This window comes from Ursus americanus, chromosome 20 (genome assembly GCF_024610735.1).
Source record: "Ursus americanus isolate L20-20 chromosome 20, mUrsAme1.1.p, whole genome shotgun sequence".
Classification (NCBI taxonomy): domain Eukaryota; kingdom Metazoa; phylum Chordata; class Mammalia; order Carnivora; family Ursidae; genus Ursus; species Ursus americanus.
The window spans coordinates 9,319,659-9,342,987 of NC_142146.1; the positions used below are offsets into that span (position 1 = coordinate 9,319,659).

The following is a 23,329-nucleotide window of genomic DNA, read 5'->3' on the forward strand; positions in this document are numbered from 1 at the left end:
AAGTTGGGATCTCTGGCCTAGTCACACAAGCCACCCGTCTCTCAGGGCCCGGGTTCGTGTCTGCGTGCGTGGGAGCGCTGTCAGCAAGAGCAGGCCACCAGGTGCAGGTGAGGGGAGAACAAGCTGGATCACCTGATGAGAGTCCCTGAGTTCACAGTGAAGGTCTGGGGTATTACAAAGTAGAGGCTTTGACATTTTTTATTATGTATTTTTTGCTGTTCAGGTTTTAGATCCAAACATGGACCTCCGAACAGTGAAGCACTTCATATGGAAGAGTGGTGGCGACCTCACCCTCCATTACCGTCAGAAGTCCACGTGAGGGGGGGCGCGTGCTCCTGGGTATTCATTTACTGACCTTCCTCTATGGCCCCGAGAGTAGTCCTAGGAAGCCCACCGAGCCCCAGCGGGAGCAAGACTTCTAACGGCCGATTTGGTATGGACCGAGATTCTCTTTCAGTTGAAGTGACTAATGCGATGTAAAATAGAAACCAGTCTCCATGTGTAGATTAAGCTGTCCCCAGGGAAGCAGAGAGCACGAGCAGAAGACCCCGCAAGCACACTGTGTCTTGTGAGATGGACAGAGAACGGACGACAGGCCTTCCTCCTTTCGTTTCCTCCTCCTTTCGTTTCAAAGGACCTTATCTTTGTCTGTAAGCACTTGTTAGAGACACATAGGTAGAGCCACATCTGTCACTGTGTTTCAACTTCAAACCCACACGCTCTGTAGCTTTTCTGACCGAGTACATTCCATTCATGCAGCACCTATGAAGGCTTTTTCCAAGTCGGTCATTAAAAACAAACGAGTTGTTCTCACATTTAAGACAGTTATTTTTAATAGGAATTTGCTGTTGTACAATTCCAGAGCCAGCCCATTTCATAATAAATTATCCTTGTTGGGCTTGTTTTAATATTGCATCTCAGATGCGTTCTTTTAGGAAGACCTATAGAAATTCTGGGTGCTGGACAGTAGCACTTGGACCGCCAGACTGGAGTGTGCCCTGCAGTGCCCAGGGCTGCCGCACCCCCACAGTGCCCCCAGCTGTGCGGCAGCCACAGGCAGGTCCAGCTTTGTTGAGGCGCCAGGCCAAGTGACACCACAGGTTCGTGCTCTGGGTGAGCAGTGTGACACCATCAAAACTTAAGACCATGAGGAAATACTTGCTTCATTTAAATGCTACCTAAAATGTATGGTGTCAGAGTAAAAAGGCTATCCTAGTGAGTTTATTTGGTATTCATATCCTGGGAGTATATGTACTTGTTTTCTCCAGAGTTTTATATGCAGGTTTTTGTTGTGTTACCTGTATCCAGAGTTCTTTTTGTTCTTACAACCTGAAGCTTTCATAGAATCATTTGAGTCTTGTACAGAATATAACTTATTGGGGATAAACACTTAACTTTTGGCAGAAAAAAATACTTTGGATTCTCCCCAAGGTCATTTGTATTCAGAACAGAACAGTGGTCCACCCCTGTAAAACTATATGAGACAAGCCTCCTGTATGAAGCCAGAAGCACAAGTGCCTTCAGAGGGCAGTTTATTCCAGTCCACTTGCCTCCCCAGCTCGTGTGCGGTCTGTCCCCACAACCGCAGGGACTGGGGAGGGGCGGGGAAGGTTTTTTCTTTTCTACATCTTCACAGGTTCAGCTGGAGGCAGCTGATGGGCCTGGTTCCAGACCTTTCTATTTGAGATATTCTTACCTGCACAACTGTAGAGACAGGGTTCCCTCACTGCTGGTCAGCCTCCTTTGGAAAGTGGACAGGTCACTGCCTCCAGCACTTTGAGGAAGTGAGCAAAGACACGCCGCATTTCCAGTGAGTCTTTCTCCATTACACAGAGAGCAACCGGCTTCCTTTTTTAAAAATCCTTTCTATCTGTTGGATACAACAGTGCGCTTTTGGTGCACATTTTTTAGCAATAGTTGTGAATTAATGGCAAAAACAAACCCCACAACTCACTTATCAGCCCTCCACTGTGTTTGCAGGAGTCCTGGGCCCTTGGGCTAAAGGAATGGTCTTGCTGGGCCATTTTGCCCCATGTGCCCAGCCTTGAGGGGCGGCTGCGTTCCCTTCCTGTCATAGATCTGACCCTCAGCATGCTTCTACTTTTTTTCCTTCCAGTCAAACCAGTAACAGTTTCCAGAAAATCTGACAGTCTGCAATGCCAAAAGGGTAAAAATCTGTATTTCACAGTTGTATAGAATAAAGGCTTTAGTTACAATATTTCAAAGTGTAGTACACCTTTATTTCTTTCACTTGTCGTTTTCCTTCATAGCAGATTACAGAGAAAGTTCTGGTTCCGTGTTTACCCTGGCATCGTTAGCATCAGTACCATTTTATCCCCCTATTTAGGGCGGGGAGTGTGTAAAAGTGAGGGAGGAAAGAGCCAGAATCCTAGGGTGAGGGTGATTTTGGACCAGACTGCCAGGCAGCAGTTCAGGGAAGCAGGCCTCAGAACAGTCCTGTGGTGATTCTCTTCTACCTCCTGGATTCCTCCTACAGGCAGACGCTGGGCTCCCAGACAGTCCAAGAACCCAGCTGCAGCCCTGGCTTCGGACACAATGCCTCCCTGTTCAGCAGGCTTATCAGCTGCTCTGGTAGGCTTGACAAGGGCTTGCTTCAAATGCAGTCACAGTGGTAGAAATTTGAAGTGTTTGCTAATTGGGGCCCTCCCTGCATATACTTGGTCTGTGCCCTCCAGAGCAGACAGTCCTTGTCCTGTGGGCCTAACAGAACTCTGAATGCTCTGTTAAGTGCACATATTACAGATCAAGCGGCAAAGGTGGGACGTTAAACTGGGTAGCAGCTAGAAGACCAGGCCAGAGGCAGCTTTTGTGGCAATTAGCAAGAAGTGGGAAGGTGAGGGACTTCAGGGGATGAGAGGCCGTTCCTGCGTGGAGCCCTCCTTTTCCTACAGGAACCAGGTAGAGCAGAAGACCTGGCCTAGTCTTAGCCTCTTGGGGCACCTGGGGTGAAGGGAACAGCCTCCTCCCATTCTATGGAAAAGAGCAAAATGGACCCACTCTCGTCCAGGCCCCTTGTTCCCCCATAGGGTGAGAGCTGTGTGTAAAGAGATCCAGTCAGGATTGGCTTTGAGAGTCTGCTTAGGATGGTGAACTTAGATTTGCAATTTTTATTCACCGCTGGGGCTGACTGGATGCCTTGTATATTTACAAGAGATGGCTGTAGAAGTTTGGGAGCTGACAGGAGTCACCACTAGAGATACTGGGTCTGTGGGGTGTAGGCCCTGGGAAGAAGAAACATCGTGGTCCAAGAACAAGTGAGCCTCTGCTGAAGGGCCTAGAATTTCCAGTCCTCCTCTTCCAGGAGAGGGGGACAAGGTCACTGCTTCTCTCCTCCAGCTGTAACTGGCAGATGTCAGTCAGCCGAGTGACTGTGCAGTGTAGTATAGAGATGAGGGCACATGACAGAAGAGACGGTAATTGGGGCTTCAGGGATCCCCAAGGCGTGGGGCTGCCTTCTAGTGCACACGAGGCTAGCTGAGCTGCGCAAGAAGAATCAAGGCAAGCCCTACCAAGAGTTAGGCAAACTCTCCAGACCTATCCCTTCCTCCCGCACTCCATCTGCACACCCGACTCTGTGTGGACCCTGCTGCCTCCTGGGCAGCCATAGTGTCCAGAGCAGGAGCAAGCACTGGACTTAAGGGTACATGGCCGAAAGATGCCCTTCCCCAAGGCCCATGGCCTCCTCTTCCTACCCACTGAGGCTCTCTGCCCCACGCAAGCTCCTGCAAAACTTGATCTGGGTACTGCTCCCAGTCCTCCACCACCCCAGAAGGACTTGTCTGAGACTCAAACAAGTGCCCGATTCCCCAAAGCCAGGACCATCAGGCAGAATTAATGCTGGGAGGTTATCTCTTGGACACCAGTAGGGTCTGTGTGGACACACAAGCCCCGCCCCACAGCAGTCCCTGCACATCCTGGGAGCCACCGCCTAGAAAGCTGCACACACGGCCGGGATCAGGCAAGGGGCTAGGCTGCGTGTAGTGTGGCCTAAGCTGCTTCCCCACATCTAGGCCTCACGAAATGCCATCAGGGGCCTCGACACAGCCTAGGGCGTTATTCGGGGGTGGATAGCTGGGCCTGGCTGGCTGCCTCCTCAGCCTCTGCCCCGAAATCTGGGCTCTCTGTGCTTGCCAGCTCCTCCTCAGCCTGCGCTTCAAGCAGCTCAGCAGACAGCCCGTCTTCTGGTGAGGCTGCAGAGGTGAGGCTGTCGGGAAGGGTTAGCTGAGGCAGGTGGTCTGGCTGGGCCTGCGTGCCTGGGCTGTCCGGGAAGGAGACCTCAAACTCTGATCCGGACCATGTGGCCTCACCTGAAACATACAGGGAGGGGCTGAGGAGGCCTACAGAACCCTGGGCCCATGTGGCCTGGGACAGCCACCCCACTCCCACCCCAGGCATTGATGGGGAATGGGAGATCTAGTGGCCGGATGCTTTGATGTGGTTGCGTTTCACCCAAAAGCCAGCCTCCCAGCCTCCCACCCTGCTGAGAAACTCGGGGCAGCCTTGCCAACAACCAGGGTCCTTCCCGGAAAGCTTCCGCAGCTGTGGGCCACTCACCACCACGCTCATGAGAACCACTGCTGGAGACGTCCTCGGGCCCGGAGGCTGAGAGAGCTGTGGAGGTCACCTCTGTGGCAGAGGGCAGGCTGGGCCAGACACTGGCATTGCTGCTGTCCAAGAGGGAGATACCCGACACGTCCAGGAAGCCTAGGGAAGGGTGCAAGTCTTCACTAGCATAAAACCCAGACTACTGGAAGGCCCGTACCCTGGCTCACTCAGCCCCGTTCCTGGGGCACCTGGCCTAAAACTGTAATCTCAACCCAGGGGGGGTACCCCCACCCAACCCCAAAGTGATCCCCACTGCCTGTTGCTGAGGAAAGAAAGGGAACAGCACAGTGACAGAGGCCCGGACCCTGCTCTGTCCCCGCTGTGCCGTGTGACCTTGAGCAGGCCGCTTCCCTTCAGTGGACGGCAGTCCCCCCCCCCATCTGCCCACTGGACTGGCTCATCTGCGACCAACTTGGCATGTATGAGCTAGGAGGCCTCAGCAGGTCTGAGGAAGGTTTGGCACTGCCACGGGAGCCTCGCTGTAAACCTGGGGCCCACCTCAGCACCAGGGGTTGCAGGCTCCTTAGCCTCCTCGCCAGAGCCCGCTCGCTACCTGGGTCCATGACGCGCTGCACTGGAGGTGGAGGCTGAAGAGGAATCTCCATGGCACGTGGAAATCCCCCAAGGTCTGGAGCGCCACGGCTGGGACTCCCAGGCTCAGAAAGCTGTCCCTCCACGGAGGAGCCAGGTGCCTGCAGCAGGGCCTACATGGGCCAGGGAAGGAGGCGGGAACAGGGCAGGGGCCGTTGGGACAGAGTAGTCCAACCTAACCCCTAGCCCACCCTGGCCACGGAAGCACCACTCTGCCTGACGGAGCAAACGGCCATGGTGACCTGCCCTTCCCCGACAGGGGATCTAAAGTCAGGCACAAGGGGCCTCACTGGCCTCTCCGGCAGTGCTGACTAGGAGGGAACACCCTTCCCACTCTGCCGAAGAGCCCCAGGTGCCCACCTGGCTGGGCCCCTCTAGTGACCCACAAGAAGAGAAGGCCTTCCGTGAATTCCAGCGTGCCTAGGGAGCAGTCCTCGCATGCCCCCGGTACAGACCCCAGGCACCAGCCCAGTGCCCAAAGGCACTTGGTGACTTTTCAACAGGCATGAAGGCAGGTCTGGCCTTCCCCTACAGAGCTGGCCAGACAACCAGCCCAACTGGGGCCCTGGGTGCCCAGCCTCTGGCCCAACATTACCAGACTCAGGCACAGTACAAGCTCCACACACCTGAGCCTCCGTTTCCCACTCGTGAAATGAAAATGACAACTAGTGCCTTGCCATTACCCTCACCTCCAGACCCAAGTGGCAGGCGGGCTCCACAAATGGGCCCTTGGCACCCATGGCGACAGCAGACTTGAGTCCTCTTTTCCCAGGTAGCAGGCCCCTTTGCCCATAGGAAGCTCCCCACGTCCCCTCACTGGCAGGTGCTCCCCACGTACCTCCATGTAGTCATCCTGCCTGGAGCCCATCTCTGGGCCAGGAGGGGCAGGAGAGTCCTGGGGGATGGGTCCAGGTGGCGGAGCACCAGGAGGCAGGACATCAGGAGGCAGGGCATCAGGAGGCAGGGTACCGGGAGGCAAGGTACCAGGTGGCTTCTTGTGGTGGCTGGGGGGCTGGGTTGGGATCCGGTGTAGATACCCGTAGCCAATACCACAGCCCAGACTGCCAAAGTCCAGAAACATTCGATCCAGGGGGTTGTCCTACAGCCCTTCCTAGGTCTGCCATCCCCCCACCCCCGCTCCTGGCCATGAGGGGCAAAGGGTGCCTCCTGGACCAGTGGTCATCCTCAGGATCCCTAGACCCAGAGCCCAGCCTCCACCCCCCACCATGGGATTCTGGGCGTCCATGTCCAGTGGCCAGGTCCAGCCAGGGCTCTACTGGGCCCCTGCCCTGCCACCCTCCAACTGAGGAAGTACCTGCCCTCTCCACCCCAGGCTGCGTTGGGAGTTACAGTCACCTCCCGGCAGGAGTCGGACTCGGAGTTGTAAACCATCAGCTTCAAGGGCTTCCCCTCGTGGGACTCGATGAGTGTAAAGAAGTCCTCGGACTACGACAAAGCCAGCGCCTGAGCCCCACTCCCAGCACTGGAATTGGAGGCCTCGACAAAACGAGGCCCTCCTCATGGACAGCACCCACCTCCACACCCTATCCAGGGGGCCTGGGGAGGGCAAACCAAAGGTCACTCACCTCCTGGAGGATCTGGTCTGAGCCAACCACATAGTCTGTGTAGGGGCGCAGGCCAGCAAGGGAGGCAGGTGAAGAGGGTTCCACGTCCTGGAGAAAGAATCACCAACGACCCGTCTTGCTCCTCAAGTTGGGGATGGGGTGGTGAGGATGGAGGGGGCCGCATCTCCACGTACTGAGCAGGACACTTGTCCTTGGGCTCTGGGCCAGGACATCAGGCCCAGACTTGCTTACTCCACTTCTTTTCCCGACCGCCCCCAGGTGCACAGACTGCCCAGCAGAGGGCAGCATGAGGGCACCGCTCACAGCCCTGAGCTCTAGAACGTGACCTCGTTTAAATCCTGACTCCACCAACCTCTAGCCTGTAACTATGGACAGATACTTAACCCCCCCTAGCGTCAGTTTCCCCACAATTAAAAGTAGGATATGCAGTACTTCCTCATAGGATTGCTGAAAAAATTAAAAATAGAATATAGGCAAAGAATGAAAACCACACGTTGGCCCACAGTAAGTGCCCAACTGCCGTGCTGTTACTGGTGCAGGCATATCGCTGGAGACCCCTGTGTAGGGGCTGGAGGCGGGGCAGTGAGCAGAACTGGGTAGAAGGATCATTTCCTCCCTGGGAAACTCTACCACTCCCAATCTCCCAGTCTCCCCGAGCAATGCAAAGGGATTGGCCTCATCACCTCCACTGCACTCATGGACAAACTAAGGAGGGCGGAAAGGTTGAGAAATCACCCATGAGAAGTCAGCAATACAGGAGGCTAGAAATCAAATCAGTCCATTTCCGGTCGGGGCACCCTCCTTGGGACCAAGCATCAAGATTGTGGGCACCACCGATGAACGTACAGATCACGCGTGTGTGTGTGAGTGTGTGTGTGAGAGAGAGAGAGAGAACAGACACTAACAGCAACGTCTGCAACAACTCAGTCACTGAGACTCAGGAAGACCCAGCCCCCAGGCACTGCCCAAGGCCCAAAGAGGCTCTGAGGAGACCTGCCAGAAAAGCCTCGGTCCTGGTATACCATAGAGTCTACCAGAAGAGACACGATCTATAAAGGCTGGCAGCAGCAGCCTTCTGGCAGTACGAGCACCCCTCCAGCAGATGGTATCCCACCTCTCAAAATAAGAAACCAAGGGTTAGAGGGTGAGAAGGTGCCCAAAGCCGCCTGGCTAACAGGCGGGCTGCACAGGTCAGGTGATGATGAGTGGCCCTCAGGGACCCCTCTCGCAGAAGCACTGGTTGTTGGCCTGGCCCAGCTGCCCCACACCTCACCCCTACCCTAGCCGCCTGCCAGCCCCACACCACCCCCCGCGCCCACTCACCAGCACGTGCCACACGTGCTCGCTGGCCCTGCGGAAGCTGCAGAAGCGCACGCTGGCGCCCAGCAGGCCCTGGCCGCCCCACATGTTGCTGGGCACCACCTCCACCTCGCGCACCTTCATGGTCTTCATGTTGAACACCTCTAGCTTCACAGGCTTCTCCACGTTGGCCTTCAGCAGGGCCTTCAGCGTGTCATTCTCCTTGTTCTGCGGGGGCAGCGGGGCTGACGCCAAGGGCCCCCACCCTGGGTTGGGGCCCCTCAGACAAGTCTGGGTCTGACAGGAGGAAGGGCCCCGGTGGCCAGCTGCCCCAGCAGGGTCTGGTGTGGGCGTGGGTCAGGACCTGCGACCACTGCAAACCCCACCAGCCCTAAGCACCATGAAACCTGCCTCCCTCAGCCACCCCCCCTGCCGGAAATACAACAAAGTGAACAAAGGGCCTACTTGGTCCAGAGCACCGCAGGGCTGCCCCTCTCTGACCGGCCTCTGGGCCACTTTGACACCTCTCATGCTCCAAGAGGCAGGCCCTTTAGACCTTGTGGCTCCAAGAGCCCCCTCACCACCCATCCACCTCAGAAAGCTCAGGAGCTGGGCAATGAGCAGGGCCCCAGTCAAGCGGAGTACAAGCCTAGAAGAAGGAGAGATGGGCTGGGCCTCCCTCCGGAAGGAAAGGGAGGCAGGAGCAGGGTGGGGCCTGCTGTGGGACAGGACACACACACACACACACACAAGGCAGCCGTAGCATGGGGGAAGCCTCACCAGCCTCGAGTGCCCGATGGTGATGATGAAGTCAAAGTAGGGTTCCAGGCCCGCCTGCTGGGCTGGGGAGTTCTCCTGCACCTGTCCCACAGCAGAGGCCACAGTCACGGCACAAGCCTCATGACTCTCCGAGAAACCCCCTGCCCCCAAATGTCAGAGACTGTCCATCACCACTTCGGGTGGTCCAACAAGGACCCGGGCACTGCACGAACTGTTCCAGGCAGGCCACACGTGTGCACTGTCAAAGTAACGCCGTCATCTCCTGCTACCTTCCTGGGCAAGACTGTCCTCCTCAGGAAATGGCTCTTGTCTGATCACAATCCACACATCATGCTTCCAGAGATGCCTCACAGGAGAGCCCAGGCAGCCCAGGGGGGCTTCTAGGAGGCCACACAGACACAAGGTGGCACAGGCCTGTGGGGAAGCTTGGGCCACTGTGAAGCCAGCAGGTTTACCAGAAAGGTTTAGGAAGGGAGGGCCCCAGGATAGATGAAACCAGGGATGTGCTCAGAAAGACAGACAGGGTAGGCAGCCAATGGCCAGATCCCAGAGGGCCCAGACCCTGTGGTGACAGATCCAAGCTCAGCTGGGCGGGCGTGGGAGCTGCTGAGGAGTGTGGCCGAGGGAAGCAGACCCAAGGCACAGGGATGAGCCTGAGCTGGGAGCCCTATGAGAGGAAGTCCCATGAGCAGGCCAAATCCCCGCCTCACAGCCTCAGCTCGGCTCGGCTCGGCTCCGCTCCGCTCCTCTCGGCTCCTCTCGGCTCCTCTCGGCTCCTCTCGGCTCCTCTCGGCTCCTCCGGCTCCTCCGGGAGCCACTCCTAGCCCAAGGGGGCCTCCAGCCCTGTATTCCGGAACTCACTGCTGTCTCCAAAAACACAGCAACCAAGCCTCCCAGCTGGAGTAGAAATCCATCTCAAAGGCCCCATTTACAGAGCCTTGCTCAAACAATGCAGCCTTTATCCCCAGGGCCAGACCCTGCGGTGGGCCCCACACCCTCAGGCCTTTGGCTGTGAGCACTTGATGTCCTGCTGGTCAGGCATCAGCCCAGAGGACACAGGGCTCAGGTTCTGGATGCCTCCACCACGGGAAGGCCCTGTGGCTTCCGACACCCGCTAGCCCCTATAGTCTTGGATTCCCCAAGCTGAAGGAGAGCTCACCCTGAGCCCTGGGATCCAGGGGAATTCGCCCCTGGAATTAGGACGCCCTTCTAGTTAGGTCACCACCCACTGAGCCCCTGCTTGCCACCCCCAGAAACTGCCATGGCTTCCAATGACAGTGAGCCCAGAAACCGACTCCAGTCCCAGTTGGCCTGCGACAGGGGAGCTCTGAGCCCTGCCCCTCTCCCTTCATGGGAAAGCGGGGACAAGGTGTCTTTGGAAAGCCATTGGACAGTTACTCAGAGACAGCTTGTGCAGAAGTACTCCTCCCTGCTCAGGACCACTTTCTGTGCCACTCCGCCTACCTCTGGGAAGGTCCCTGCTCCTGAGGCCAGTGCCACCCAGCTGCCGGCCCACTCCCCTCCTCAGTTATTCCCTGTCAGCCGCCCTCCATCATTACTGAGGTCCAGAGGCTCAGGCCTCCAATCCCCCGGCCCTCTCCCAGACACCCCCAATACCTCTCCCCAACCTCCCCCATGACCTTGTCCCCTGGCTGTACTCCACTGCCCTTGCCCCGGGCCTTGCCATCACCCACAAAGGCTCTAGTGCAGAAATAATCTACGTAGCTGCCACCGCGCCCACCACAATCACTGCCCTCTGTCCCGCTCTCCTGTGGGGGCTCTCATCACCCTCACCCCACAGCCCCACGATGCTTGCTGCTTTCACAACACTTTCCACTGTGTTCCGCATCAGCGCATCTAATGTAATTAAAGGGACAGCAGCTGACACTTGCTGAGGATTGGCTCGGTGCCAGGGGACTGCGCCACCTGCCCTACCTTGCACCTAACCTTTTTACCAGCACCGACTTATGCAGGAGGAAAAGTACTCCATTATTCAGAAATCTGACCCCAGGAAGTCCAACCCAGAACCTGCTCTGTTCCACTGCCCTGTCACAACCATTTCCTGGGGAACCCTCCACGCCTCTAATCTCCCTGAGGGCAGGGACTTTTCCAACAGGCCGGGTGCACAGTGAGAATGTCAGTGTTTATAGAAGGCAGCACACACAGTTTTCAGGAAATGTAAGCAGGTAATGTCACGCTTCCACGGAAAACGTCCCGATGGCTCCACGTGGCAGAACAAAATCCCAGATCTTTGGGACACAACGGGCCCCGCATAATCTGGCCTCACCCTTTACCTCTCACACAGGCCACCCCACCTATGTATGCCAGCCTTATCTCCTGCTCTTCCTCAACCCAACCGACACAACCCGCCTCAGGCCCTCCCTCAGCCTAGAACGCTCTTCCCCTAAGTCTCTGTACTGTCCACTCCTTCCTTCCTAGGTGTCTTGATGTGAGGCCTTTTCTGACCCCTCTATCCAAAACAGAACCGGCTATCCTCTGTATGCATTTACTCTACTCTCTCCTCCCCAGTACTGATCAGCACGTACCATAGATTTCTATTTCATCTCTCACCCTCCTCTCCGTGCCAGCAACCAAAGGTAAGCTCCCTGAGAAGAGGGATGACATCTGTTCTCTCCACTGCTTTACCTCTGGCACCCAGAACTCGGCCTGCCACAGCATGTGCTCAAAAATACCTGTTTTTGTGAGTGGAAGACCTCCAATCCTTTGACCTCTCCACTCAGCCCCTCTCCCACATTCCCCCCCCACCCCACCTCTCCAAGTCCTCAATTTCTATGTTTTCCATCAGCCTGCTGGAAGATTCTCCTGATGGGATGCATTCCACTGTCCACCTTTTCTGTCAGGTGCCTCACCATGATGCCGACCAGAGAAAGCCCATCACCAAACAGGGTCCTGTCAACTCTGGGCCCTGAAGCCAACCTGACTTTTAGGAACCCCCTTCTTTAGCCCTCCCCTCTTGTAGTTGATAACAGAGCTTTAGACACCCCTCAGCAGCCAAGCACCAAACTGACCAGCTTGCCGGCCTACACTCAGCTCTGCAATCCATCCACAGTGCCCATGGAAAAACACAAGGTCCTTCCCCTAACTACACTGTGGGTTCGGAGACCCTGTGCCCCCTCACCTCCATTACAACACCTCCTTCTCCACAGTACACATCGCCACCCCAACTCTCCAACTGGCTGCAGGCCCTCTCCTCACCTTCAGACTCTAGGAACCCCACTCCGTCTCCACTTTGCTCAGAACTGCTTGTCCAGACCTCCAGGTCCCTCCCCTGCTGCCAACGCTCCCCCCGTGCCTTCTGAGGCATTCTCAGGCTCTCCCTGGCTAGTTGTTTCTGCTCCTCGAGCCCCGGACCGGAGGCCTGTCCGACCCCAAGACGGCGGGATGCGCGCCGGCAGGCTCCCTGGCAGTTGACATCCACTTGGCCACCCCGAATCTATGGACCCAAGGACGGGGAGCTAGGTTCTGGTCTTGCCGGCTCTGTCCCCAGGCCCAGTAAGGAGGCGATCACAAGTGATGACCTAAGTGCGCAAGTGCGTCCCGACTGGACGTGGTGTAATCTTCACCCGGGAGAAGTGCCATTCCGGGTGGCCCGACCGGACCAGGAAACTCTCCCGCTTCCTGCATGGCTGGCACTCGGGGCCGGCGCCGGGCCGACCGCGGCCGCAGACGGGCCGGGGGCCAGAGCGCCGCGGCGCCGCCTCCCGCAGGCTGCTCCCACCAGGAAGGAAGCACACCCCCACACCAGGGCAGCCGCTCGGGGGGCCGGGACCCCGCCCCTGCCTCCCTCGAGCCGGCGATCAGACGTCCCCTCGCGTCCGTGCGGGCGCCCCGCCAAGGTCACCGGCGCCGCGGGGGCGACTCACCCCGTGCAGGTGGAAACCCTCGGCGCCGCCCGCGGGCTGCTCGGCGCTGGCGCCCAGGCCCATGGCTGCGGCCCGGCGCCGGCGCCCGTGTCCCGGTACCGCGATGCCAAGCCCGCAGGGCGAACCCGCGCCACCAGCGCGCACTAGCCCTTTCGGCGCTCGATTGCCAGCGCCTTGTCACGTGGGTGCCTGCCTCTCCCACCCCTGACTCTGACGCTCTTAGCAACCGGCCTTACCTCCGTTTCCAAGGACGCGCGCCTCCAACTTCCGGCCGCGAGAGAAGTGCCCAGGACCCTTACTCGGGAATCCAGCTCTGCGCGGCCGCACCAGACCCGGACTCGGAGCCGCGGGCGCCCGGAGATGAGCGGCAATGACTCCTCCCTTATGGTGCGTGGCCCGAGCGCGGCCAGGCCGCTCCCTCTGGGACTCTCCGCCCCTGGCCCCGAGACTCCCGCGCCCCGCTGCTCTCCTGTCACCTCTCCAACCGCTCCTGCTGTCCCCTTCATCCGCCTTTCGCTGTCCCTGGCCGGCCGCTAATGAAGGGCCTGGCCCCCTCTGGCCTCACTGTTCTTTACGAGCGCATCTTTCTCCGCTGGTGTTCTCTGTGCACCCTGAGCTCCAAATCAGCGTCTCCACCCAGTCTTGTCCTCGAGCTCCCCCCAACCAAGGTATCCAAAACCCTTCTCTGTCATCTTGCCATCATCTCCCCCTCTCCTGCCTCTGCCTCTTCTGCGTCCCCTACCTCAGTAGACGGCACCACTGTTTGATCCTACAGCCTTCACTCTTCTCCATTCCCACATCGGGTCCTGTCTATCAGCAGGAAATGTCAGCTCCTACAAGTGTTCTGACAGAACCCACGGCTTTGTATCTCCTAGCCCAGGATCCCCACCATCTCTCTCCAGGCATCTGAAACAGTACCCCCCCACACACACACCCCAAAAAGTTCTCTGCTTCAGGTCTCTCTTCACCAGCAGTCCCCACACCACCACCACCACCACTCACACACACATATCTGAACACATTCCTCCTCCTGCTTAAAACCATTCCAACTGCTTCCTATTACCCTGAGGATGCTGTCCGGGCTCTTTCATATGGCCCACAAGACTGTTCACAACCCAACCACATCTCCTCCCCAGCCGCAGCACCCACAAACCTTAGGGGAAGTGAAACTTCACTTTGCAATCTCAGCCCCTACTACTGCATGACCTTTGTCAAGCCATGGTCTTTATAGGCTTCAGCTTCTTCAACTATGAAGCATATGGAGACAATAATGCATAAGATAATGGGTGTAAAGCCCTTGATACTGTTCCCAACAAGTGTTTAACCCCAGTAACTTACAACTCTAACTGGTGGTGTCCCCATTCTTGCTACTGGTCCTCTCTCTTTCCCCTTATTCCCTTCCTAAAACAAAGCCTAAGTTGAATTCTCCATCACATTTGAACCAGACTCTGTGGATAATTCACAAACACGTCCAAGCTCCTTCCTGGGGAACTGCAATGGAGCTACTCCTGGGGCTGGTGAAGAACAAAATGAGGGCTCTTCCCTGCCTTCCTTTTGCAGAATGGAGGAGGAGCAGAGAATAGGGGAGAAAGTGGGTCAGAACAGAGAGAAGGGACTGGGGCTGTTGCCACTGTGTCTTCCTCTCTACAGGCTGGGATCATTTACTATAGCCAGGAACAGTACTTCCACCATGTGCAGCAGGCTGCGGCCGTGGGCCTGGAAAAATTCAGCAATGACCCTATCCTACAGTTCTTTAAAACCTATGGGATCCTCAGGGAAGGTAAGGACTTGCCAGTGTTGGCCTTCTAACGTCAGGCACCAGCCCAGCACTGACACTCTGGCTCCACCTGGAAAGTCTCCTTATACCCCAACCATGTTCCCATGGAGAGAGTCTTACACTCAGTAGCTAGGTTCCCAGGTTAATCCACACATGGCTGTGTAATACATATCTAGTTGACTTTTGAGACATCAGAGAGCTCACTACCCTTGCTCTGCACCTCAGTTTCCCTCTCTGGAAAATGAGTGGGTGGGGAGACATGACTGCCTGCTTATTGGGTGAATCCCAGGCTTGGAAACTGGGATCTGGTAGTGCAGGAAAAGGAGGAAGTGGTAGGTATGGGTAAAGGCAAGTATGGTGCAGGAGCAGGGGGAGGAACGAGCCTCACACAGGTGCTGACTCACTGACAGTTGGAAGGTAGTCCTGGGCCGGGGGCTGGCAGAGCCACCGATGGCCAACGTCAATGGATGCAGAGGGGTATGTGTACTCTGAGGCTCTTGAGCAGCTAGCTGGAATGCCCTGACGTCCTTCTTCAGAACTGACCCCCAGGCCCAAATCCTGGCCTCACAGGTGTCCCTTCAAGTACTCACAGGTACATCTGAGCTCCAAGCCCTCTAGCCCCTGGCAGCCTGGACCGTGGGACCAGCAGCCGTTTCAGGGAACTTGGGCCATTGGGGACGTTTGGACCAGTTGGCCTAATGATTCTGGGTGAAGCCAGGTGGTGCCAAGCCTTGAGTCAGCTCTGACAAGGGCTCCCATGTGTCTGCCACAGAGCCTCCTGCCCTCTGGGGACATAACCGTGTGGGCTTTTCTTTGCAGAACACATCCAGGATGCCATCAGCAACCTGGAGAGCATCCGGAATCATCCAGACGTGTCCTTGTGCTCCATCATGGCCCTCATTTACGCTCACAAGTGCTGTGAAACCATCGGTGAGTGCAGCCAGGCCCAGCAAGGCCTGGCCCCACTGCGGGAAGACAGCCCCACTCCAGAGCCGCAGCCCCCCCAAGGGCTGTCACAGGAGGTGGGCGCACCAGTGACAGCCCCTGCCGTTGGCCAGTGAGGAGTGGTTTCTGTTCTCTCCCCTTGGGATCCTCAAGGAAGATCCCATGCCCAGGTTCAGCTGAGTGGGAGCCACGGGCAAAGAGCATGACAGTGGGAGGGGTCCTCTTTCCAGATCCCCCGAGTTGGGAAGACACCCTGCTTTCCTTTGCCCAGACTTTGTTGAGACAAATGAAGTTGATATAAATAATTCCACCCCTAATGTCCACCGCTCTAGAGTCAGGGAAAGATTCCAAGACACTACAAACAACTATTTCCCCTCTCAGGATGGGCTGTGGGGCTGAGGTAGGGGATTCAGTTTGGTCTGTCCGCTCGGCAAACTGCTGGGCACAGGGGAGAAAAGTGAAACCTCAGACAGCAAACCCAAGTCCCGGCGTGGGCAGCTCCTGTGGTTTCCAGGCCCTGGGCTGGCATGTAGTCTGCTGTGTGTTGAAGGAGGCTCAGAGTGGCCAGAGGCAGCTCCCAGGGCCCTCAGTGCCTCCTGCAGGACCAGGCAGCCCTCCTCCCTCTGACTCACCCTCTTCCTCCTCTCGGATTCACAGACCAGGAAGCCATTCAGGAGCTCGAGAGCAGCCTGAAGGAAGTCCGCAATATGGCCAGCGCGACGGCCCTGTACTATGCCGGCCTCTTCCTCTGGCTCATGGGCCGCCATGACAAGGCCCGGGAGTACATCAACCGCACCCTGAAGATCTCCAGCAGCTCCAGAGAGGTACCTGCCTCAGGCGTCAAGGGGACAGCAGCTGCAGAGAGCAGCCTCCCAACGCAGCCGAGGGTGGTGGCCGTTACTCCCGCGGAGCACCCTGGGACTGGGAGAGCGCCGTACCCGGGCACTGACGAGACCCCCGGGCTCATAGGAGCCCCCACCCACGTTGTCTCAGTGGTTAGCTGAGGACACATTGGCATGTGTGCAGAGTCTAATCTGCAGACAGCTGTTCTGAGGCCTCTACTGTGTGTTTTTTAGATCTTGGATTAGGTGCCGACATTTTGAAATCAAAAGATTTTTGCCTAAAAGCCCAGATTTCTGGGTTCTTTTGGAAAACTAGACGAGTTGGCTATGCTGGGCCTACCTTCCCTCCTTGCAGTGGTCTGCTGGGTATCAGTGGTGGCCCATACGGCAGATTCTCACACGCGGTGCATCGGGACTAATATAGAGTTTGAAGCCTCAGTCTAGGCTCAGGCTCGTTGCCACCTCAGCAGGGATGATCTCACCCCCAAGGGGGTGAAAATTGGTTCCCTGAGGAGGGGGTGAAAAAACTCTTACCATTTATGTATAAAACACAGATTTATACACTGCATAAACAGATAGTAGTATATCTGTGATATTAAAATGTCTTGGAGGGAGAGGGAATGATTAAGAAAAATGTCTGAAAAGGCCCCTTAGGAGGGGAGCGATGGGAAAGAGTTGAGAAGCACTGGTCTAGGGCATGAGGGCTGCTTCAGGCCAGTGTCACCCCAGTGCCCCGTGACCTCACCTCCCAGGCCTGGCCACCTGTCTGCCAGCACAGGCTGGGTGAAGACTGGAGCAGAGCCCACAAGGCCCTCAAGCTCCAAATGGCTCCTGTTCACCCCCCAAGAAGGCATTCCCACCTCCCACACAGTCCAGGCCCTGCGCAGGGCTAAGGCCCACGTGGAGAGAGCAGGAGAGGCCGTGCCCAGTGATGCATGGTGGCCTTCTGACCCCAGTGTAGAGTAAACAGGCAATGACAAGATAGGTGACAATATGTCAGTAGGAACAGCAGAGCCGTGGGGTTCCCGGGGAGGGCCCACCCTCAGCCTGGAAGATCACGGAAGGCCTCCGACAGGAGGGTCCTCCTAGGCGGAATTTGAGAGACTTGTGGAGTTAATCAGGTGAAGGGGTTTGCCTGGGAGCGCTGTGTGGGGACAGGAGCAAGCAGAGCAAAGTCCTGGCAGTGGGAGGGAGCTGGGCTGTCCTGGGATCTGCAAGTAGGTGCGCCTGGAGGGGTCTCGGGGTGCAGAGTGACAGGGGTGGGACATGAGGCAGGAGAGCAGGCTGGGTCGAGGCTCTGCAAGACCCAGGACCTCATCTTCTGTCTTGTTCTGATCCCAGGGCTATGTGCTCCGAGGCTGGGTGGACCTCACCTCAGACAAGCCCCACACCGTGAAGAAATCCATCAAGTACCTGGAACAAGGAGTGCAGGACAGCAAAGATGTGCTGGGACTGATGGGAAAGGTGGGCAGTGGGGGGAGGGGAACAATCCCTACCTGGGCCATTAGAGCCAGAGACCCTCTGTCTCTGGGCCCTTACCTGGCTGATGAGGAGTGGGGGCCCAGAGAGGGTCAGGGTCACACAGCAGCCCAGGGCCCACTCGGTTCTCACAATCACACCTGCTCAGTCTGAGTCCCCATCTCGTTCTGCATGGGGTCTTGTCAGGGTCTGTCTTTTTTTCTCCGTATCTTTCTATCACGCTTTCTCTTCTCACCTATTAAGTTCAGTGGGGCAAAAGAGAAGGGATGTATGTGGTTTGTGTTTTCCGATCTCAATTTAAATTAAGTTACATTTTCCTTATGTGACCCCCACTGAATCAGTCTGTGAAGGAAAAGCTAGCCCTCTTATTCTCTTCTCTTAGTATATATTTTCTTAGAAAATGAATATGTACTCATTAAAAAAACAGAAGGCTAAAAAAGTCAAAAGGTGAATTAAAATGACATCCTTCATGCTCCCCCTCCAAACAGCTCATGTGGACCTTTTAGGGCCTTAGTGTGTTCCAGTCTTTTCTCTATGCATGTGGTTCAGGGTGTGCCTTAGAAGGGCTTTCTGGGAAACGGAAGCCAAGGAGAGCCTCATGCAGCAGGTGTATTGGGGGCACCCTTGGGACCAACACCTGTGGGGAAAGGGACAGAAGCAGGACTGGATAGCAGGAGAAATTGGGCTGTGACACAGCCATAGCAAAGGCCTCAGCCAACTCGGGGTTCTAGAGCTGGGGTGGCCTATCCCTGACCTCCTCCCTGACCACATGCCGGATGGGGGCTACCCCTGGGGAGGGGGTGACCTGGCATGAGGCCGCTGCCTTTAGCCATGGATGACCCCAGGGGGCAGGCCCCCCAGCAAGCTATCAGCTGCCAGCTCTCCTGGTCCTGAAGGGGACCCCACTGAGCACCCTCCACAGGGAGGGAGATAGTGTTGTTATTTAAGTTAGTTGTAATCATAAGGCATCTTATCATTCCGTTTCCTTTTCTTTATGTAAGATTTTGTCATAAGCCAGTGTCATTTTGAAAACTCCATTAAACCAATCCCCTGTTGTATGGACCTCATATAATTTGCCAGCCCCATTTCCTATTTTGGACATTGAGATTGTTTCCAATTTACACTTAGAAAGAGTGCTGCAGTGAGCACATCTATTCATCAATCTATCTAGAACAATACTCCTCTTGTTTTTAATAAGTTTTTTGAGGGCGGGTTGCCGAAGGTCTAACGTAAGCTATCCTTTTCAGAGTCCAGTTTCAAGTCCTTTGGGAGCATTGCTCTCTGCCCCTCAAGCACCTGCATCATGACACACTCGGGAGAACCTGGTGGCTCGCACTGGCCTGCACAGGCCAGAACCCCAGCCCAGTGGGCCTTGACAGAGAAAAAGCTATCAAGGGGGTTGCCTGCAAGCCCGAACTGACCCTGGGCCCGAGCGAGCAGTTTTCAGTGGTACACTTCAAGAAAGTGAATGGCAAACGAGTGGGCCTTATGTGGGACTGGAAAGTGCCCAGCACCCTCAGGTCTCCCCCAGGGGTGGCCCACACATGGCCTTGCCATATCCCGCACCTGCTAGGGCTCCCTGTCTCCCCTGAGCCCTTGCTTTGCCTGTCCAGGAACCCAAGCCTGCTGCGGACTTTGATCTGTGACTTTGAGGGATGACTCCTTCCCCTGGGGATTGGAGGGATTCCCTGGCACAGCTGAGGGGACCTGCAGCACCCCTGTGTCAGACTCTGCTCCTGTTCTGGTAGAGACCTGGACACCCCCTCTCCCCCGACCTCCCTTCGTGAGCACTGATGGAGGGTCTTCTCTTGGGCTTTCAACAGGCAACCTACTTCATGTTGCAGCAGAACTACTCGGGGGCGCTGGAGGTGGTGAACCAGATCACCGTCGCCTCAGGGAACTTCCTGCCTGCCCTGGTCCTAAAGATGCGGCTGTTCTTGGCTCGGCAGGACTGGGAGCAGACAGTCGAAACAGGACACAGGTGAGGGGCGGGGGTCAGCCAACACCACTGCACCAGTGTGCTGCTGCTTTCCTTTTTCACAAGCTAATATGTTCCCATCTTACAAGCTGGGGAGAGGGCAGACACCATGTATTTGATGGAACAAGACATAAAAGTAAATACTGTCAACAGAGCAGGTAGCAATAGTGATGCGATCATATGGGGGGGGGGCAGGGAGGCCGTGGCTTCTGATGGACAAAGAAATGGGCATATCTAGAGGTATAAGCACATTGTTAGGAGACAGGTAGGGGGAGTGACCCAAAGAACCCAAAGCACCCAGGGTTACAGGGCAACAAGCTGTTGCCTCTAAAGAATAGGGGGTGGGGGGCATAAAGGGACTGTTGCATTATTTAATTGTTGTAAACTATGGGTATGATATACTGTGATAAAAACTTCAGGGGGCAAGGTCATTGGTGACCAGGAGAAGACCTTTAGCTGAGGCTGGGCCCATCGGCCAGACAACCAGAGCTGGGGAGTTCCTGGGGCTTGTGGAAGCCAGACACCAAGTCGGGGTGACCTTGGAGCGTGGTCACTGTCGATAGAAATAAAGACCATTTGGGGGGAGGGATGTTTGATGGAAGGTTTTCTGAGGATGGAATTTTCGGAGATAACTGAAGCTTACTCTTTAAACTCTAACACTTGAACTATTTTCATTAAGTAAATTAAAATGTATGCTACTCATTTTCTTCCTAAAAAGAGTTAACAGATTATTTTTTTTCTGAGTGACCACAAGTTATCACTATGAATCGTTACTAAATGGTGGTACCGTACGGCACAGTTCAAAACCAAAACAAAACACAAGCAGACCTCTTTCTTCCCGGTGGAGAGATGGTAATACCTGTAATGATCAGCCCTGGAATCTGCATCCCAGAGAGAGGCACGCGGTAGCAAAGGAACATGATTCGAGCCTGCTCAGCCCACAGGGGCCCCCTCGTGAGTGCCTGTGTGGGCCTCGGCTTCCCTCTCTCACAGTTGACACCTGGCCAGTGTCCTCGGCAGGAGCTGGGTCAAGAGCTTGCTTTAGAGGCTTGGCCTTCGTCCAGCGGGATCCTGGGAACACCTGGCTGAAGGCCACAACCATGGTGTGCGCAGCCTCCCTCGCCCAAGGCCCTGCTGCCCTGCCCACGGGGAACAGTGTTTAGTGCCAACAGGCTGAGTCCCACACCCAATGCCTGCCCTCCTGGAGGTTTCCCCAGCTAGTGGTGTTCACAGAACTCCCCCACTGTTTTTTATTTAAAAGAAAAATTTTTAATGTGTTTTTAAAGTTTGTTTATTTATTTACTTATTTATTTAAGCAATCTCTACGCCCAGCGTGGGGCTTGAACTCACAACCCCGAGATCGGGAGTCCTGTGCTCTACGGACTGAGCGAGGCCGGCACCCTGCCCCCATTGGTTTTTAAATCTCTGCCCCCTCTAGGTGTGTTTCTCTTTACATCCCTAATATTATTTATTTTTCCCTTCCCTCTTATTTTTCCTCATCAACATTAAAGTAATTTGTTTCTTTCATTAGTCTTTTTAAAGACCCAGCTTTGAGTTTTGTAGCTGGTGTCTATCACACCTCTGTTTTCTACTTTGTTAATGTCTGTTCTTTATGATTTCCTGCCAACTCCTTCCTATGGGCTGTTCTGCTCTGGTTTTCTAACTCTTGAGTGGGATGACTGGTTCATCCATTCTCAATTTTCTTTTAGAATATAAGTTGTTTAAGTCTGTGCATGTCCCTCAAGGTACCATTCTAGCAGGATCTACACATTTGGATGTGATATTTTCGGTATCATTTGGTTCTAAGAATTTTCTAATATCCATTCTGATTCTTCTTTAGTCCATAAGTTATTTAAAGGTTTTTCTTTAATTTCCAAATGTATTTGGTTCCCAGTACCTTCAGAATCACTCTAAAGGGTTAGAACCATTTGAACGTTGACTGCCTAATCAATCCTGTTGGAATTTTGTATGTTAATTAGAATAACCCTCTATGAAGCACAAGGGCATCCCTGACCAGGCTGAAAAATAGGAAGTTTCCAATAAAGAAACAGAATATCAAAAACCCCATAGTATGTATGACCGGAAACTGTGTCTTCACAATGACACATGATGGAAAGCAAGCTTCCCTTTCTATCATTCAACCACAGATGACTCCCCAAGCACCTCTCCACCACCCTGGAACCATGGGACCATGGTACCATGATCATGTCTGTGATACTTGGAATATGAATAGACTTTTGTCACAAATCGCCCCAGATACATGACTTAAATAACATGAGAGGTTATTCCTCTCTCAAGCAAAAGTCTAGGTGGTTGTCCAGGACTGGGGCAGCAACTTAACTCTGTAGTGTCCCACGCCCCTTATGTCTTGCTGCTCTACCATTCCTGGTATGTGGCTCACGTGGTCCACGTTTCAGCCAGCAAGAAGGAGGAAAGAGAAGAAAGAGAAGGCAGGCTCTAAGGATAGAGCTTGATGTCACCTGGGGCACTTGCACTCACATCCAGTTGGCCGGAACTTAATCACAGGGCCACACCTCAGCTGCAGGGGAAGGCTGGGAGTTGTAGTCTTACTCTGGGTAGCCGTGAGCCCAGCCACATGGGGAGTTCCATTATTGAAAGGAGAAAGGGAGACTGGATATGGATATTTCAAGACAATCGTGAGTGGCTTGCCGCACCATGCTAGCCTGGCCTACGAATACTCTCAGTTTATGGGGCTCCTCTTCCTATTCCAGAATCCTAGAAAAAGATGATTGTAATATCGATGCCTACCAAATCCTAGCTGTGCATGAGCTTGCAAGAGAAGGAAACATGACCACAGTAAGTTCTTTCAAGACGCAGGAGTTGGGCCTTGAAACAAGCACAGCCTGTGGGGGGGTGGCTCTTAGTGCCTCCATCCCCAGGGCCTCGGAGGGCGCTCCCTGGATCTCAGCTCTCTCCCTTCCTCCTCACCTCCCTATAAGGAGGAGGTCAGGGGGTCTGGCTGTGGTTTGCTCTTTGGGCAGGGAGTGAGGTTGACTCTGGTTCTGCCCTGTGTTACCTGTGTGAGCCTGGGCAGGTTCACCCGGAGAAGCCCCAGGCTCCTCATTCATAAACTGAAGATAACTCCAACCACTTTGTGGGGTTGTCAGAAAGACTAAGTGGGATGACAGGTGGGAGAACTTGGAGTAGTGCCTGATTTCGGGAAATGCCATTTTTTTAAGGAGTGGCTGGAACCCCTCAGCTATTGGCCAGGTAGGACCTGGCCCCAGACTTGCTCCTAAGCCCTGTAGTTTTCCAAAGAAACCCAAAACGGTCTTCAAACACAGTCAGACACATCTGGTATTCTTCATGAAAACCTTGATGCCCGGACAGGTTTTTATTTTCAAGAAGAGTTTGTGTTTTCAGCCACAACATTGCCTTTTGAATAAATGCATTGCCTCTGTAAAGAGTGGCAAATTAGGAGTCTGTAAGGGTTTCACGATAGGAAGAGGAAGCTTCTGGTTCCTTCTGCACAGCTCTGAGACTATGGATTTTGTGGGGTGGGGTGAGATGGAGGGTACAGT

At 55.0% G+C, this 23,329-nt stretch overlaps 3 protein-coding genes across 7 annotated transcripts in view; 2 read left to right on the forward strand and 1 right to left on the reverse strand.

The window, feature by feature from the left end:
• Positions 1-2,218, forward strand: part of WDR48 (WD repeat domain 48) — a 44,718-nt gene extending 42,500 nt beyond the window's left edge. For both annotated transcript variants that reach the window (XM_045798202.2, XM_045798203.2), the window contains one exon: positions 224-2,218. In XM_045798202.2, coding sequence (XP_045654158.1) covers positions 224-319 — 96 coding nt within the window. In that variant the 3' untranslated portion in view covers positions 320-2,218. The remainder of the gene's footprint in view (positions 1-223) is intronic.
• Positions 2,219-12,947, reverse strand: GORASP1 (golgi reassembly stacking protein 1). 3 transcript variants are annotated; one of them, XM_087870108.1, is made up of 9 exons: positions 12,767-12,947; positions 8,883-8,963; positions 8,127-8,399; positions 6,804-6,890; positions 6,533-6,663; positions 6,056-6,278; positions 5,180-5,330; positions 4,576-4,725; positions 2,219-4,328 (listed from the first exon to the last, which is right to left on the reverse strand). In XM_087870108.1, exons 1-9 carry the CDS (start codon positions 12,827-12,829, stop codon positions 4,075-4,077), a joined length of 1,413 nt encoding a protein of 470 aa, XP_087726234.1. In that variant the 5' UTR covers positions 12,830-12,947; the 3' UTR covers positions 2,219-4,074. The 3 variants fall into 3 exon arrangements, with proteins under 3 accessions (XP_087726234.1, XP_045654168.1, XP_045654173.1); XM_045798212.2 differs by having other exon boundaries at positions 8,127-8,330; positions 12,767-12,946; XM_045798217.2 differs by lacking the exon at positions 12,767-12,947 and adding an exon at positions 9,054-10,488 and having other exon boundaries at positions 8,127-8,330.
• A 113-nt stretch (positions 12,948-13,060) lies between these two features.
• The window catches only part of TTC21A (tetratricopeptide repeat domain 21A), a 32,132-nt gene continuing 21,863 nt past the window's right edge, over positions 13,061-23,329 (forward strand). For both annotated transcript variants that reach the window (XM_087870109.1, XM_087870110.1), the window contains exons 1-7: positions 13,061-13,153; positions 14,417-14,546; positions 15,363-15,473; positions 16,146-16,312; positions 17,672-17,794; positions 19,633-19,790; positions 22,520-22,604. In XM_087870109.1, coding sequence (XP_087726235.1) covers positions 13,127-13,153; positions 14,417-14,546; positions 15,363-15,473; positions 16,146-16,312; positions 17,672-17,794; positions 19,633-19,790; positions 22,520-22,604 — 801 coding nt within the window. In that variant the 5' untranslated portion in view covers positions 13,061-13,126. The remainder of the gene's footprint in view (positions 13,154-14,416; positions 14,547-15,362; positions 15,474-16,145; positions 16,313-17,671; positions 17,795-19,632; positions 19,791-22,519; positions 22,605-23,329) is intronic.

What these genes read in the sequence shown, in the direction of transcription:
- GORASP1 (XM_087870108.1), bottom strand. Translation starts at nt 12,829, where the DNA reads ATGGGCCTGGGCGCCAGCGCCGAGCAGCCCGCGGGCGGCGCCGAGGGT. An exon ending in CAGACCAGATCCTCCAGGAG is followed by an intron (nt 6,664 to 6,803) that starts GTGAGTGACCTT and finishes GCTTTGTCGTAG; the next exon opens with TCCGAGGACTTCTTTACACT. An exon ending in GCCTGGGGTGGAGAGGGCAG is followed by an intron (nt 6,279 to 6,532) that starts GTACTTCCTCAG and finishes GGACTTTGGCAG; the next exon opens with TCTGGGCTGTGGTATTGGCT.